The 16,502-nt window shown below is 42.7% G+C and overlaps 1 protein-coding gene across 1 annotated transcript in view; it reads left to right on the top strand.

The window, feature by feature from the left end:
- Positions 1-713: 713 nt before the first annotated feature.
- Positions 714-16,502, top strand: part of HEPHL1 (hephaestin like 1) — a gene marked incomplete at both ends in the record, with an annotated part of 32,631 nt that continues 16,842 nt past the window's right edge. Inside the window, 6 exons of the mRNA XM_084306832.1 lie at positions 714-883; positions 10,553-10,797; positions 11,604-11,816; positions 13,602-13,781; positions 14,798-15,052; positions 16,146-16,314. Of these exons, the coding sequence (XP_084162958.1) occupies positions 714-883; positions 10,553-10,797; positions 11,604-11,816; positions 13,602-13,781; positions 14,798-15,052; positions 16,146-16,314 (1,232 nt within the window). The remainder of the gene's footprint in view (positions 884-10,552; positions 10,798-11,603; positions 11,817-13,601; positions 13,782-14,797; positions 15,053-16,145; positions 16,315-16,502) is intronic.

A 16,502-nucleotide genomic window follows, 5' to 3' on the forward strand; every position in this document is an offset into this window, starting at 1 on the left:
CTTTGTTAAAAAGTGATTTGTTTTGGGCACTCTGGTCTTGAGGTCTCTTCCAACCTAGAAATTCTGTGATCCTGTGATTCTGTGTGAATACATCCAGACCACATTCCATCATAAGAAATTGGTCAGAAAATCCTAGAAATGTGAGGGATACTGGCAAATTCTCTTTCTCTCTCTGATAGTGCGCTATTATAAATTAATGTTATGTCACTGAATAAACCCAATGAAGGAAGCAAGGTGCTAGCTTTAGAAATCTCAGATGTGATAAAGAAATTAAAAATAATAATAATAAAAAAAAAAAAAAAAAAAAAAAAAAAAAAGAAGGGGGAGTTGACAGGGGTCACAAAAAGACCAAAAAAACCCCAACAACACCCTGTCCCAATATGCCATACTAACCAGTCTGGAAAAGAGGGGACAAAAAAGCAATCAGACTTCCAAGAAACACCAACTGGCTCTAGCCTGGACAGGTAAATGAGCAATTTATGCATTCACCGAAGGATTGGCAAGAGTCCTACCATGGCAGCAACCTCCTCCCTAGCCCTGCTCTGCATAGCGAGGCTCTCTACCTATCCCAGCCCTAACCTGCAGAAAAGGAGGAGCTTTGCCCTGTCCATTCCTTATTTATAACTTGTCAAGAGCCAGGAGGGAGGGGTGAGCTCTCCGTGGTGCATCCTGCTGCTCCCTGCCTGCTGCCAGCCTCGCAATCACAACTACAAATGCCTCCTGTGCGAGGTGGTGGCTGCCTTCGCACTCTTGGGTTCCTCTGCCTGTTCACAGTGGTGGAAACAAAAATCAGAACCTACTACCTTGGGATTGTGGAAGAGAACTGGGACTATGCACCATCTGGGAAAAATCTGATCACGGGACAGAGCCTCTTGGAGGACAAGTAAGTCATCAGGGGCTTTCATAAACTGGAGAAAGAGTGAGGGCTCTAAACAAAATTGACTAATGTGGTTAATGTTGTTGTAAATGTCTTCAGATGGCTCTTCTCTTCTCTTCTCTTCTCTTCTCTTCTCTTCTCTTCTCTTCTCTTCTCTTCTCTTCTCTTCTCTTCTCTTCTCTTCTCTTCTCTTCTCTCTCTTCTCTTCTCTTCTCTTCTCTTCTCTTCTCTTCTCTTCTCTTCTCTTCTCTTCTCTTCTCTTCTCTTCTCTTCTCTTCTCTCTTCTCTTCTCTTCTCTTCTCTTCTCTTCTCTTCTCTCTCTTTCTGTTGTTGATATTGTCACAGACAGCATTTCAGCTTCTAGGCAAGAGGAGAATTTGCTTGACTTATTTCCATCTTACTTAATTAGGCTATGTAATAGCTATAGTGTACTTGAAGGTGATGTTAAGGAGCTGACATTTGCCAAAGAATTGTCAAAGAATTGTAGTGGATTACAGGATCGCAGCATGGCTAAGGTAGGAAGGGACCTCCCGGTCCATCTGGTCCAATCCCTGCTCAAGCGGGGACACCCAGAGCAGAGTGCCCAGCACCATGTCCAGGCAGCTTTTGAAGATCTCTGAAGAAGGAAACTCCACAATTTCTATGGGCAACATAAAAGAAATATTTTAGAACACATTCAAAAGGGGGTTAAACCCCTTTTGTGTGTGTGTGTAAACCCTTTGTGTGTGTGTTTCATGGAGAGGCAGGAATTTCTGGGACATGTTGTCCAAAGTGAAACTGCAATTTCACCACAATCAAACACAAATCTCTGCAATGAGACGCAGAGGAGCATTTGACAGACAAGCACTCGTGACTTTGCTCTTGGTGAGATGATAGAAATTGGGGGTTTGGTGTGACTTTGTAAAGTTCAGATGTGTATAGTGCCTATGAATGAAATTCAAGACGATTATCCATATGCTCCTGCAACGTATGCAGCTATGGAGACTTCAGTTTAGGACATCTGTTTAGGCAGGTGCTTAAACGTACAGCTGTGAATGATGACATTGAAGTCCTGTGCTGAAAATGGAGTGTGTAGGTAAGCTCCATGATGAATCATGCCTTGGCCAGAGGAAAACAGGCAGACAGGCACCTGTCCTTGTGCTGGTGTTGGCTCCGTATTGCTGCCGTGCCAGGACAGCTTCCCTGGACATCAGGTGGAGATGGCACAAACCCTCAGTGCCTCTCTACAGTGTGGCCTTCCAACACGCCTGGGAGTATTTTTAAGATTTGACCAACATCTTTGACATCCCAGGGATAGTTTAGGGGTCCTTCCTCTGAGTCTAGGCTTGGGGTTGGGATGGGAGCTCTGGGGGAGGGAGGAGGTTCTGGTGTCTGAAGGCACACTGGGAGCTCTGTGCTGTGTCCTGGAGTTATAAATGGAAATGTCCTTTCTGTTGCTTTAGGCAGAAGCAGGACTTTTCTCTAGTGGTTGGTAATTTCAGAAACACTATCAGTTGGATTTAATAAACGAAGAGTTTTTGCAACAAAAAGGAGACAAGAAGGAGTTTTATTTTTCAATAAAGTCTTATGTTTATGCTCTTAACATCTGGAGGACCCAGATAGCATCCTAGTCATCAGGTGTTGCCCTTTTAGGTAGAATACAGGGTAATATTTTGTTCCTAACCCATGAATAACATTGCTGGAAAGGTTATTCCTCTGTGTTGAACACTGGTGTTTCTCACTTACCTACTCTTTTTGCCAGAGGATAACTTTCTCTCCTCCCTAAACTGGAAGATCTCTCACTGGAAAGAGATGAGCTTTATGTGAAGAGCTATTTTCTGTAAATCTTCCCTGATACTAGAGAAAAACATGGAACCTGTTCTTTAAAACATACTTTTAAGTACCTGCACTTTGAGCTCCCTGAACACCAAGTGGCACATTTACCTTCAAGTAAGAGAGGTGCTGGCTTTAGGTATTGACATCAAGGTACAGAGACCTTAATGTAATGCCTTGTTCTTGGCATGATAGGGAGAGATGATAGCTTATGTCTTCAGTTAGTGTTGTAATGTAATTATCGGAGAATGTTAATTCCAGAGGGATTACCCACAGAGGAAATGTAATCTGTATTTCAAGGCAGACTATACACTCAAAGTTTGGGAGCTGTTTGTGATGAACTAACTCCTCATGCGAAGCCTTCCACTGCAGAACAATAAAACCATTCCTGTAAACAGTTTACTCCATTTTCAAAGTGTATTAAGACAGAATGAACCTGCTGTATTCTGGAATAATAGTCTCTCTTCATAGGTATGTGGACTAAATTGTGAACCAATTATAGTTATGCTGAATATTTAGCTCTTTAATGTGAACTCTAATGTAAATTTAAAGCAACTCTAATGTAAAGAACTCTAATGTAAATTTAAACCAATGGTTGACCTATCAGCTAACTAATTGGTTCCTATGGATAGTAAGAAAAATGCAGTTCCACTAATGAAGTTTAAGGATCGGTTCCTAGGGATGCATTTTGAGGCAGCTGCATTCAGCAAGCAGCAACGCTCGGGCTCGCTGAGCCGAGCACTTCTCACCTTGTGATGCATCCTCGCAACATCCGTCTGATGGGACACAATCCCAGTTTAATTGATAGGGAAGTGCAGATAAAGAGCTTGCATATAAACTGATTATCTTTAAAAGGGCAGGTGCATATACAAAAAGGAATGTTCCCTTTGATTCCAGCTAGCCCACAGAGATACAATCAAAACCACTCATTCTTTGCTCCTTAATAAAAACGCTGATTTAGCAATTGTGTAATGGAAAGTGTTACATTACCTGGATCAGATAGTGAGATTCAAAAGACGATTTTGATGTTGCTGTGCCAAAGCTGATAAAATATTCCTCAGCCTTTGGTTCTTAGCAGCGATGAGGCTGCTTTACAGAAAGCAGACCTCGGCAGCTGAGGCATGGGGCTGAGATCAGGGAGCGGGCTCTGGCACAAGGCTGCTCGGTTCCTGCTGTGCTGGTGCTGAGTGAGCTGCCTGCCCAGCCAGAAGCCGTGGAGCTGCCTCAGCACCTCCCTGGGTGTGAGGTGAAAAGTCTGCCTCTCGTCAGAGCTGATTAACCCGAACGCAGCCCCGTGTTAGCGTAACTATCCTGCTCGGATGTTAATTTTGATAATTATTTGTATTGCTGCTGTTGTCAAGGGCCAGCCTGCTGCTTGCATGGAGCAAGTATCTCACTGTGCATCAGTGCTTCTCATGTAAAGACAATAATGAGGCTGCTCACCTCTGCCCTTTCTCTAGTCTGCTTGAAGCCTCGAGCTGTTCCACTGATTTTCATAATTTGGATTGTTGCAAACGGGACTAAAATATTTCACTCTCAATTCTTCCTTCAAACATCAAGCTGGCAATTTTTGAAACCCACAGGACTTTGGAAAATAAAGATACATCCAAATTACAGCCACTAAATGCAGGTGGGAAGGTTTTCAGCATCCCCTCCCACCTGATATAACTGGTGGAAGGTTTGACATCGGTTTACCACATCCACATGGCGGACTGGCCGTGCAGGGTGCAGGGCTGCTGGACGTGCTGCAGATCCCTGTGAGATGTCGTGGGACATGGATGTTGCTGCAGCAGGAGGGTGAGCTCAGACACTGCCTGCTTGCTTTAATGGCCACAGAGGCAATGGCCTTTCAAAATAAAAATGCACTTGGGTGTTGTGGCTTGACATACATTAGTCTTTCCCTCCCTATTGTGGCTCAGCCCTCAGGATTAAAGTTTGGTTGATAATCCTTTTAAATTAATTTTAGTGCTAGTTTATATGATGGGCACTTAAATCTTGCTCTGCTGGTGGTAGATGTTATTAAGTTTGCCTGATGTAACCACTCATCCCCTCTCCTTAGGCCACCAAAGTTACATTTATCTGGGCTAAATCTTGCACCCACCAACACTAACGGGTATTTTTTGTTACCGCAGCATCAAACACAGTTTGTGCAACTTGCCTACAAGGAGATCCCACCCAGATAAATGATGGTAAAACTGTCATCACAGATGCTAAACTAATGGCTGAGTAATTATGCGGCCAAATGACCCAATTGCGTCAGCAGAGAACATCACTGTGGGAAGGGTCAGCACCAGAAGGGCACGTAAGGTGAAATCCTTGTCACTGACTTCAGTGGAAGAAGTTCATCCTAGGAGAGAAACCATTATATCCACACTTAACCAGTGACACTTCAGAGCCTCATTTAGAGTTTTTTGTGTTTTACTGACCTCTTCAGTTGCCATTGTCGGTCAGAAAAGGTCTCAAGTGTATTTTGAGGACATTGTGCTTCTGTCGTTTGAGGACACACAACTCATCTTGTTTGATGGTGTGTGGTCAGGGCACCACCTACACAAGTGAGCTGGTACTGCTGGTCCCCCTCCACCGGCCATCCTTCTAGCACAGACATTGCTTTGGCCATTCTGTGGGAGCCATGGTCTGGCAGAGGGTTACTCTGAGTACGTTGCATAACCCAGGGGTTAAAATGACAGGAGAACCATGGGCACTGTTGTAGTTTACTCCAGCCATGAGAAAACTGGAGAATTTTTAGGGAAAAAAAGTATAGTAAATTCAGACATAGAGTATGCAAAGAGGGTAGAGAATAAGGTTTCACCAACAGATTTTGGGGAACAAACACATAAGAGTGTTTGCATAAATGACTGCTGTTGCAAAACCTATGGGACTTTGGTGGAGCAATAACAGGAAAATAAAATTTGGGTTTACCTACGGTTGCACCCAGGAACATGCAGCAGCTGTTGGGCATGTTAACTGCAGGAGAAAATTCAAGACTCCTCATCTGGTAGTTGTTGGAAGTGTGTTGATTTTTCAGTGGTGATTATGATGACAAACCAACTCAGCAAGCTTCAGAGTGTATCAGAGAGGGATCTGGCTCTGTGTCCTGTAGTGTTTGCTTTGCTCTGCATGGTGTGTAGCTCTCTTCATGTACACTGTAACAGGGTACTCACATAAGCACCTTAGGAAAAATATAACCTCTATTAGATTGTATCTCTGCTCATAAAGATCACAGGTAACATAAAAAAGGTAAAAATCTATTCAAAGTACATTTTCTGTGTGATAGAAGGAACAGGTATAAAAATTACACTTAACTCATAGCCCTTTCCTGAGATGGCAGAATATCTTCATGTCTGTTCTTGAATCCATTGAAGAAGAGTCTACACAATACCCTTATTTCACCCTTTCTCTCATTTGGAAGAGTTTTAATGTTCATCACTGCAGAGGGATGGGTTGCTGTAATTACATTAATACAATTTTTTAGGAATTAGAGTTTGTCACTTGTTAATAATTCCCTGTCCCACTCATGTACATTGCCATCTTTTCTTGGAGCTTAAGAACTGCTGGGAATGGTCGCTAGGAAAAAAATGAAATCAGGCAGAGAAATAACAGAAGGATCTGTATTGTTTTCCTGGTCTGAACAAGATCTTTTTATGCCTTGATTTACAAGCCTGCTTACCTCTATACGTACCATTAAGACTGCCTGGTTACAGGAGGAAAAGGAAGGACCACGGAAGAGTTTCTGAGGGAACTTAGGAAATTTGCATGGGTACAACTCCAGGGGATGGAGGGCTCCCCTTCCCTACAAGGAGTAGGACTGGCTGGTCATTGAAGAACTGGCTGAAAACTGAGTTGGAGGGAGACAGTCAAGGTTCAGAAGAGCAGCTCTTATATCTGCACAAGACCTGAAGGATAGAAGAGGTTCAGGCAGTGATATCACAAAAGCATGATGAGGGTAAAGTAATTTGAAGTGAGCAGGAGAGCATGAAGAAACAGGGAATTTAGCCTGCTTGCAGCAAAAGGAAAGGGAGAAATAGGCATTTTGGCACAGGGTGCCCAGTGGAATAGGCACATCATGATCACTAGAAGAAAGAGGCAAAGGCAGATTTAGAGAACTGGACATGTTTAACTATTACAGTATTTGAAGAAGTTGCTGCTGCAATAATTGGAAAGTCAGTGAGTGGGAAAGAACCAAGCAGGATGTGCAGGGGAAGCAGATGTTTAACAAGGTGGCTGAAGATGTGAAGTGCTTTCCAAAGAAGCAGACACCATCAGAAGAAGACGGAATGATCTTTAAGAACATTGTTGTCAAAAATGCAAGATGAAATCCTGCAGCAGAGAAAATCTCTGAGGAATTCTGGAGGTGGGTAGGAACCCAGGAGTGGGAAATGCACTGGTGCATCTGGTTGCACTGGTGCTACACCAGCATCAGAGACTTTGGAGAGCACTGAAAAGATACTCTCACTGAAAGAAAGAAGAGGGACAGGGGAAAAACCTCTGTGTCCCACAGATGGAGCAGCAGAGGACATGGGACCAAGCCTGTGCCAGCTCCCTCTGACACATCCTCTGGCTGCACTGAGGCACTGGGTAAAAGTACCAGCCCCGCAGTGTGCCCACATGAAGTGACCAATTGTTTCAGCATCTGGGGGTGCAAAGGAGAAGTCACAAATGCCAGTACATCCTTTCTATGAGATTTCTGTGGCTGATACTGTTAGTTCCAGTGTGGGTAGTCTTTATGCAAAGGACTGTAATGTACAGCAGAGCAGCCCATGTAAAGAGAGCTACCACCTACTTGAAAGGCTGAGGCAGGCACCCCAGAAGTCCTCCTGGATGAAATAGGGAAGCCTGGACACCTAGAGTGGGACTCACAACAACCAGCATGCTCTGGTCTCAGGTTGTGGAGGGCAACCAAAAGGGCATGCTGAAAATACATGTCTTTGTATAGGCAGAAGTGGGATCCTGTCATTCCCAGACAGAAGGAAGAGTGAGGCTGAAATGCATGCACTTCAAGAAAGTCCCAGGGCATCATTGGTGCCTTTTGGGCAGGAAGTTTTTCTGCCCTTTGGAAAGTGTGGGTCTGGTAGGAAAGGGAGCTATGGATGAGCCTGAGTGCAGAACACAATGGTGAGAGCATCAGTGGGATGTGGGAATTTGTCTCCCAGAGTTGATTAGTTGTTTTCTCTTAGACTGTGGTTAACTAAAATCCATAGCTAAACAGACCCAAGAGATAAGGTTCTGCTTCTGTGCTGTGAGCCCTTGCTGGCTCCATGACTTTTGGATCCCCAGATGCTCAGCATAGAAGAGCATTACCTACTTTGTGACTAGCTGTACGATACAGACAGTGGGCTCTGCATCTCTGAATGGATGGGTTACTTGAATGGACCTCATTTCAGAAAGCTGCCACTAAAAATACTTTTTTAACTGCCTCCTAGATGTCTTTGAATAGGAGATGGGCACAGATCTGGTCAATAGAGATGCTAGCTAAGTTGACCTCTTAGCACAACTTCAGGCACCAAAGAAGCCTTCAGTGACTAAACCTGCAGGGTGATTTCCTGAATCTCAATACTTTAATGGGCTTTGGGTTCCCCGTTCTATGCATTTATAGGAGCTAGACTCATGTCAAGCATCTGAACATGCCTGGCCTAGAAGTTTTTCTGGAATACAGTTCTGCAGAGCAGAATATGGGAGAGCATGCAATGTTGTCTGGCCAGATAGCCATGGCCATAAAAGCACTGTCATCATGGGTGAAGCAAGGTGCCAATGCATTGCTTCATGTAAAATATTTGGCTGTTTATAAAACTGGGGAAAAAAAATGCTGAAAATAAATACTTTGTGGAAAAAAAAGGATATATTTGACTTTTTTTCCCTAGAGAAAATTTCTTTTAAGCCATTCTAAACACCAATTTATAATTCGAATTAGGGCACAGCCACAGGAATACGTTGCCATGAGGTAAAGCAGCATGGGCGTTCACACTGCACTGCTACTACCACCACCTACTACTCTGTGGTAGCAGCTCTTCCCCCAGGCAGTGGAAGGTATCTTCTCCTGGGCGAGCACAGGGTGACTTGCCAGGTCTCGCTGTGCACACAGAGTTACCACAGAGCTGCTAATTTGCTGAAGATCCAGACTTCTTGGCAGCTCATTCCTTAACAACATTTTTTTGGCGGTGTATTTATCTAACATATTTTGTTTGGTGATGAACCAGGCTGAGAAGCTTCTGTCCTTTCTTCTCTGTTCTAGGCAACTGTTTCTGCCACAGCGGTGCCACTGGCAATGCTTTCATTTGTACCAAAATAGCTCTTGAGGAGTCTGTATTATAAACCACATTTTTCAAATTAAAAACCATTCTTTTGGGAGGCTTTCAGATTTCTATCACTTCAGTGATCTGGTTTAGGCAGTGGCCACAGGGCTGGAGAGGCCATGCTTGGGGGATGTTGTGAGTTACCGTGTCAGGTAGAGATGGCTTGATAAAGGGGAGCACTGGATCTTATAGTGAAGAAATTATAGGAAATTATACCTTTTAGCTCCCATGACATCCAACACTGATGCTGTTGGTAGTGTACAGAAATGGCAAAAGAGAATGTGTTCAAGAAGGTGAACCGATCAGTCACAAAAATTCAATATAAATATGGAATTACCATGTTTCTGCCAGTGATACATCAGGAAAACTTAGCTCAACTTTTTAATGAGTTTGTTTTAGGAAGTGTAAAAGTTCAAGCAATCTTCAAGGGATGCAAAAACTCATGGAGCAGTCAACTATGTTGAAGTTGGTTGTATAGTCCGCTCCTGGTTCTGTGGCAAGGGAGGTTATTTGGACACCGTGTGGGATACTTAGGGATGAAGAGTGTGCATCGTACTTGTCAGATGTATTCTAGAGAGAAGTAAAAAAGATTTAGCATCATGACAGATGGGCTAAACATTGGTTGCCAGTATGAAATTATAGTTAAAAGGGCAAAATTAATTTCTAGTTTTATAAGAAGTATTGACAGGGAGCACCTCCACCTTTAACTGCAATATTACTTGCATATTATGTGAAATTCTTGTGTTCAGACTTCAAAAGAGATAGAGCAATATTGGAAGGCTTTCAGAAGAGAACATCAGGGAAGGTTTGTGGCATAAAGAATGCCAGTGCATTTGGTTTGTCCAGAAGAAAGGTAGGAGGCAGTTTAATCAATTAATTAAAACTTGTGCAAGTGTCTGCCTAGAAAATAAATTCCTGATGGTGTGTGGCCTCTTTGATCTGAGACAGGTCATGATGGGAACCAGTTGTTGGTATATGGAGCTAGATGATTTTAGACTGCAAATGCAGTTCGGGATTTGAAGGGAACAGGAATTTAATAGCCACAACATGTCAGCCACTGACCATGTGGTGTATTCCCTGTCACTTGAAGTTGCTATAAAATGTGGGTTCTGGAAAGTAGAAATTATGCCTTTCATGCAAAAAACACCTTATGCTACTCTTATGGGTTGCCAAACTAGTTGATTATAATTGCTCTTATTGGCTTTAGAAAAAAACTTTGAATTAATTTGTTTTTCTTCTCCTGCACAGTCATGCATTTAGATGTGAGGTTCTGCTCTTGTGAAAGAGTGAGAAGGTGCTAAAACTGTACAGAAAGTCCTGGGTGGCTGGCCTCAAGTGAAGAATTGTTTGTAGTACCTGTGTAGTACCCACGTAGTACCTGCAAGCAGGATAAGTACTGCACAGGAAGGGGCTTGGATTCTGATAGCATTGTCCAGGTTGACTCCTCACTTTTAGATCCACTAGCTACGTGATTTGTCCCTGGGAACTATTATCTGCACTGTAAGCACCTGTTATTTGATCAACTCTTCAAGGAATTTTTAGTCTCTAAATTATTTTCCCTTCTCAACGCTAGGTTTGCAAGCGTGTATGCAACAAGAGGAGCCAACCGCATAGGGCGTGTGTACAAAAAGGCTATTTTTAGGCAATTCACCGATGACACATACTCCCAGGAAATCCCCAAAGCAGCCTGGCTGGGATTCCTCGGGCCAGTCCTGAAGGCAGAAGAAGAGGATGTCTTTATTGTCCATTTGAAAAACTTTGCTTCTCGTCCATACTCAGTGCATCCACATGGGGTCTTCTATGACAAGGACTCTGAAGGTAAAAGCTGATTTGCTCTTTCTCCTTTCTCTTTTTTTCTCCATTTCCCCTGGAGTAGCAAATGTCAGGGCTAAAAGCTGGTCCAAGTATTTATTGTTCTGGCCATTGACATCAGAGGACTTTAGATCACCCTCTCATAAACCCATCAGTAATTGCAACTGATGACTAAAACCAGGAACATCCTCATTTCTTAAAACTTTTGCCACAAACCTTTGACGCCTGGGATAAATCCAACACTGAAACAGGTTAGGTGGGTCTTTTTTTCCCGAATTATTTTCCTGAATTATTAGTCACAGGAGTATTTTCCTTCCTTCTCTCTACTTCTAGCCTGTTGAATAGATAGAGTTCTTGTAAGTCAATGTTTTTTTCTCTTTACAGGTGTGTAACATACATGATATAATTTTCAAAATCTCAAACTTATGCATGTGTATTTTGGTTAGAGGTGTATGGATTTGCCTACATTTATTACTCTCATCAGTTTTCTGTGAGAAGATGTATAATTTAAGCTGACAAGATGTGTATGTGTTTGTTTGATGAGAGTAAAGAGACATGGAAAAACTAAAGTCTGTTTTTTAAAAGCTTCGTCTACTGATGAGTAATTGATTTTAACTATCAACAGTTTTTGACTGTTTTTACCAAAACTTCTGAAAATTTTCACAATTTCTCAGTGATTCTTTGTTTGTGAGTGTTGTTATTATTTTTTAAAGCTCTGATAAAATAGAAGGAAATATGCATTGATTTAAGGAAAACGGTTAAGGGGGAGCTAAAAGCTTCCTTTTTTTTTATTTTTATTTTTAATGTATTAGGAGCGCTTTACCCAGATGGAACCGGCGGTAAAAGCAAAGAGGACGACTTTGTTGTTCCTGGTGGAAATTACACGTACACATGGCCAGTAAGGAAAGATTATTCCCCAACTTTGGCAGACTCAAACTGCTTGACTTGGATTTACCATTCTCACATTGACACACCAAGAGATATTGCATCTGGTTTAATTGGGCCACTGCTGGTTTGTAAAAAAGGTACTGAGCTAGAAACACTGACAAAGCAAGCCCCTCTGCCAAGCTTGGCATCTTAACAGTCATTTTTGCTTACAGGTATAAACATGATGGTCTAGAGTCTATCCCTACATAGCCCATAAAAAGGGGCAAGGAATAGCTGGGCCATTCCAGGAGCACCCCAGGGTAGGTATTGTAGCTCTGGGACAACCCCCTTCCTGCTCCCCTTTAGCTTCACAAGAGATTTGCCTCGGCTGGTGGAGGGACTGCAGCATGCTCTGTGGCCAGCTGGGCATGAACAAGGCCAAAAATAAACGTTCCAAAACCGGGATCATTTCAGGACAAGCGAAGGACTCATTGCCCAGGAAGTGAAATTAGGGCTGGGTTGGTGACTTCGGCATTGGTATTTACATATTTGAAACCACAATGTTCCTTGTCATTTTTTTTTTCCCCTTATGGATTTTTGCGTATAAGTTTTATATCACAGCCATATGGGAATGTGCACTGAACAGCTGAGGTCACAGCTTGTCCCGTGTACTTACAGCCTGAAAATTTTGGAACCACGTATCAACTCTCTCCCCTCTGTCAGCTGAGCCATTGTGCCCTCTCCACCTGGGACATGTGTAAATCTGCCACCTCTTTCCCATATCTGCTGCAGTACAAAACCAGCCCTAACTTTATATAAAGAAGCAGTTTTTATATATTCAGAAAAAAAAAAAAAAGAAAGACTTCAGTGTGGAGAGGACAGGTATGCTGTCCAGCTTTACTCACAATTAAGATGTCTCAGACTTTTTTCCCTTGGGGAACTTCCTGAATATGTGAAACCAAGCCAATAACTTTAGAATAATGCATGAAGCTAGGAGATAGCATGTTCAAAACAATCCCAGCCTGGAAAGCCAGCTTATCTGCATCTTGTGTCTTGACTTTGTCAAGGTGGATATCTGCACAATGCCACTGCATTAGGCCTCCTCCCTCTGTTGGTGGTGGGTGGCTCCTTACAGGGCTGACAGCAAGGCTCTGGGGCTCCATCCCAGAGGACACTGGGGAAGCAAAAGGTTTTTAAGTGTTCAGAGGTAGGCTGGACAATTAGATGAAATATAAATCCCTCAATGATTAATAATAGACTACCAGTGTCACCACTCCTATAATCTCAGGTTGTCCCCCAAATGGTCCCTCAGATACCAATACTCAAATTAGATTGAATAGATTGTACTCATCCTGTCTTAAGGTTTCTAAAATTTAAATAACTTGTCCTAGTTAATTGTCTAGGCTTCCTCACTAGTCCATGAGGAGTGAGCCACATTTAGCCAGCTGTTCTGAGGGTATGCTCCACAAGCTGCTTCCATGCAACAGAAATGTGGGCTACCACTTGCCTCTCCTTAATTCCTGGACAAAACTAAAGTCACTGGTTTCCAGCTGGATCAGGCTTCTGATCTGCCTCACTGCATAGCTACACAAATGCCAATACTGATCAACGGGCAGGGTTGGGGACAGTGGGAAAAAAGATGGAAAAAATGGGACCACAGCTTTTGGCAGCTGCTTGTGCTTATGTCATATCAGCAGATCATTAAATATCAGCTTGACTTAGGTGAGATGAGCTGCCTACTGGAGGCACCCATCTGCTGAAAGGCTGGGGAGGGGGGGGTTAAGGTGTCTTGGAGGAGCAAAACTAGGTGAGGGTCAACGTGCCCTATATTTCATGGGCAGACCACTGTATGTCCTTCAATGCTCCAAAGTTACTGTCATTTTTTTTGCATTCAATCCCCTCCAAGGCTCTTTTTAGCACTTTCCTTTTCGTTTGCAATTTAGGAACTGCAGATGAGACCTCAATAGAAAGGACTGGTGCTGCTAATGCTTTTGCCCTGATGTTTAGCATTGTAGATGAAAATTTCAGCTGGTACCTCGATGAGAATATAAAGACTTTCTGCTTAGAACCAGCAACAGTTGACAAAGACGATGACGGTTTCCAGACCAGCAATCGAATGCATGGTGAGCAGGACTCTTGAGCAAATAGTGACCTACAGCAGTGATCAGGATCTTTTCTTTTCACTAGGACTTTCTGTCTCTTGTGGTATCTCTTCTTTATCTGTGACAGCCTGGAATGGTTTGGGATGTTGAAGTACTGTGCTGATAAAAGCCCCTCCCTAAACACAGTACAACACACTGGTTTGCAGTGAGGAGATTCAACTTTCACATCCAGCTCTGTCACTTGTTTAGCATTTTATCTTAGGCAACAGACATAAGCCTTTTGGTGACTGCTTGACCATCTGTGAAAAGAGAAAAGGAGGCTGCAGAGCACTTTGAGATGTGTTTATTCCAAGAGTCCAGCATTTCTGGCTCTCGAAATGGCCTCAGGACTGGTGGGCTGGCTGGTACTGCTACTCCTGCAGAGATCAGTGGGACAGTAGTACTTTGAGCTATTTAGAGACCTGGTGTAAGAAGTTAAATCCAGAAATTTCTCAGTATTTTGGTTGTTCCATGGAGCCCAGGAGCTAAATTATTGTGCAAAATATGAATCTTTTTCTCCTGAAGTTCTCCTAACATTGTCAGATACGGAAGTGGAGGAAGAGAGAGCTGACTAAGACTGATTTGTCTGATACCATAATTTTCAAATCTTAATTGCTTGAGCCAGCTCTATAATAGCTATTTATGACTCAGAATTAGAGGGAATAGATTCCAGACATCCTAAGTACCTGCAGAACAAATTAACTTCGTTATCAGGACTTTTTGTGATGACTGGGCCTTTGCAATACCTTGTTATGACTCAGAAAGTTTCTCATAGACTCAGACAGAGAATTTGGGCCATTTGATCATCCTAAGCTGTTAGCTGGCTGTTTAAAAATGTTCTCCTCCATCAGGGATCCCATCAGCACCTTATTCAGCTAGGGACTCAGTGTGGACATTCATAGATTCTTTTCCAGGAAAGGATCATGCTTAGAAAGGAGGTCAGAGGAACCTGGCACTTGTCTTTTCCCTCTCATAAAGTCTTCCACTTTTGTTTTCAGCTCTTAATGGTTATATTTATGGAAATCTCCCTGGCTTGGAGATGTGTGCTGACGCTCCCATGTCCTGGCACTTGATTGGCATGGGAAGCGAGATCGATATACACGCTGCGTATTTCTACGGCCACACATTCACCAACAGAGACCAGAGGGCAGATGTCGTCGGTCTGTTCCCAGCAACATTCATCACAGCAGAAATGACCCCTGGGAACCCCGGGAGGTGGTTGATAACTTGCCAGGTTAATGAACATTTGCGAGGTATGATGCTATAGATCTTCCTGATCCTATGAGATACAGAATTTCCAGTCTCCAACATGACAGGAAAAGAAAACTGAGAGATGTTTCCAGTGGAAGCATGATTTGACACTTATTTTCTGACTAACTGAACGCTTGAGAACTATTTCATCAGAAAAACATTGTGAGTTTAGTCTCCAGTGAAAATTATGTATGTTGGGCCAAATATTCAGATAGAATGAATAACTTAACTTTGTAAATACAGGCAAATAATGTGAGAACAGCATGATAGACCCAGTGCTGACACAGCACTTTCTATATAAATTACAGATTTTGATGGTCATTGAGAAGATCTTTCATCATCATTTTTTGTTGTAGATTAATATGTACACTTTAAGAAATATGCCAGATGAAACCTTCATAGATTTTTTTTTATAGAAATCAGACAAAAATTAGCGATGTGTTCAGAAGCTTGGTAAGACACCTTTACTTGAAGGAGTTTGATGATGATGATGTTGTATTTGTGTGGTGCAAGAACCTGAAAACCACATATCATAAACCACATGTAGGCTTGTGATAGCAGGAACTGCATAATTATAATATCAGAAACAGCTACAAGTTGTGAAAATTTTTACTTTTAAGAACTTCTGTGTTCACTTCAGTGGGATTATTATTAGGCAGAGAGACTTGATTCTGTCTAGCAACTCCTTCAGTGTGCCAATAATAATAAACCATAATAAACCAAGCTCTCTATTTCAATGGAAGTCAGGGGGAGGTGATGCCACGTTGCACATTTCAGGAGGCACTCTGATCCCTCAAATCATTCTGTCATCCTTACCCAGATTAAGGAACTGAGTAAATAAGCCCACTAAAGAATGTCATAGATTTCAGTGGATTTCACCTGTGGGGTGATGTACCACTTGTGAGAGGAGGGTGCTAGCGTCTAGCTCAGAGTAGATAGAAATCTCTAAAAATAGAAACTTACCCAAATGATCCTAGCCACTTTTTCCAATCCACATGGCTCCTGCCTAGAGGGTTCTGAATGTTCACTTATACCCACAAATTTGCTGACTCTGCAACTGGCCAAGGACTGTCTCCAGACTCTTTCTCCTCCCAGGTGGCATGGAGGCACTGTATGACGTACAGATCTGCCAAGAAAAACTGTCTCAGCCTTCACCAGTCAGTCACAAGAGAAGATATTATATTGCTGCTGAAGAAGTGCTCTGGAATTATGGACCTGACGGTTATGATAAATTCACTGGGCAGGGCTTAAATGCCACTGGCAGGTAAGCTTTCTCATCCTCTCCTGTTGTGCTTAATTTCGAGAGTCTGGGTGAGACTTCCACAGTGATTCACTAGGGCTAGGTCCTGCACTGTTATTAATTTTAATTGAATGAGGCAGGGAGGATTTAAACAACCGTGTTGAGAAATTAGATTTGTAACTGTGATGCTTAGGAGTTGCCTTCTGGAAGCA

This window comes from Netta rufina (assembly GCF_964035555.1).
Source record: "Netta rufina genome assembly, chromosome: 1".
NCBI classification, from domain to species: Eukaryota; Metazoa; Chordata; class Aves; order Anseriformes; family Anatidae; genus Netta; species Netta rufina.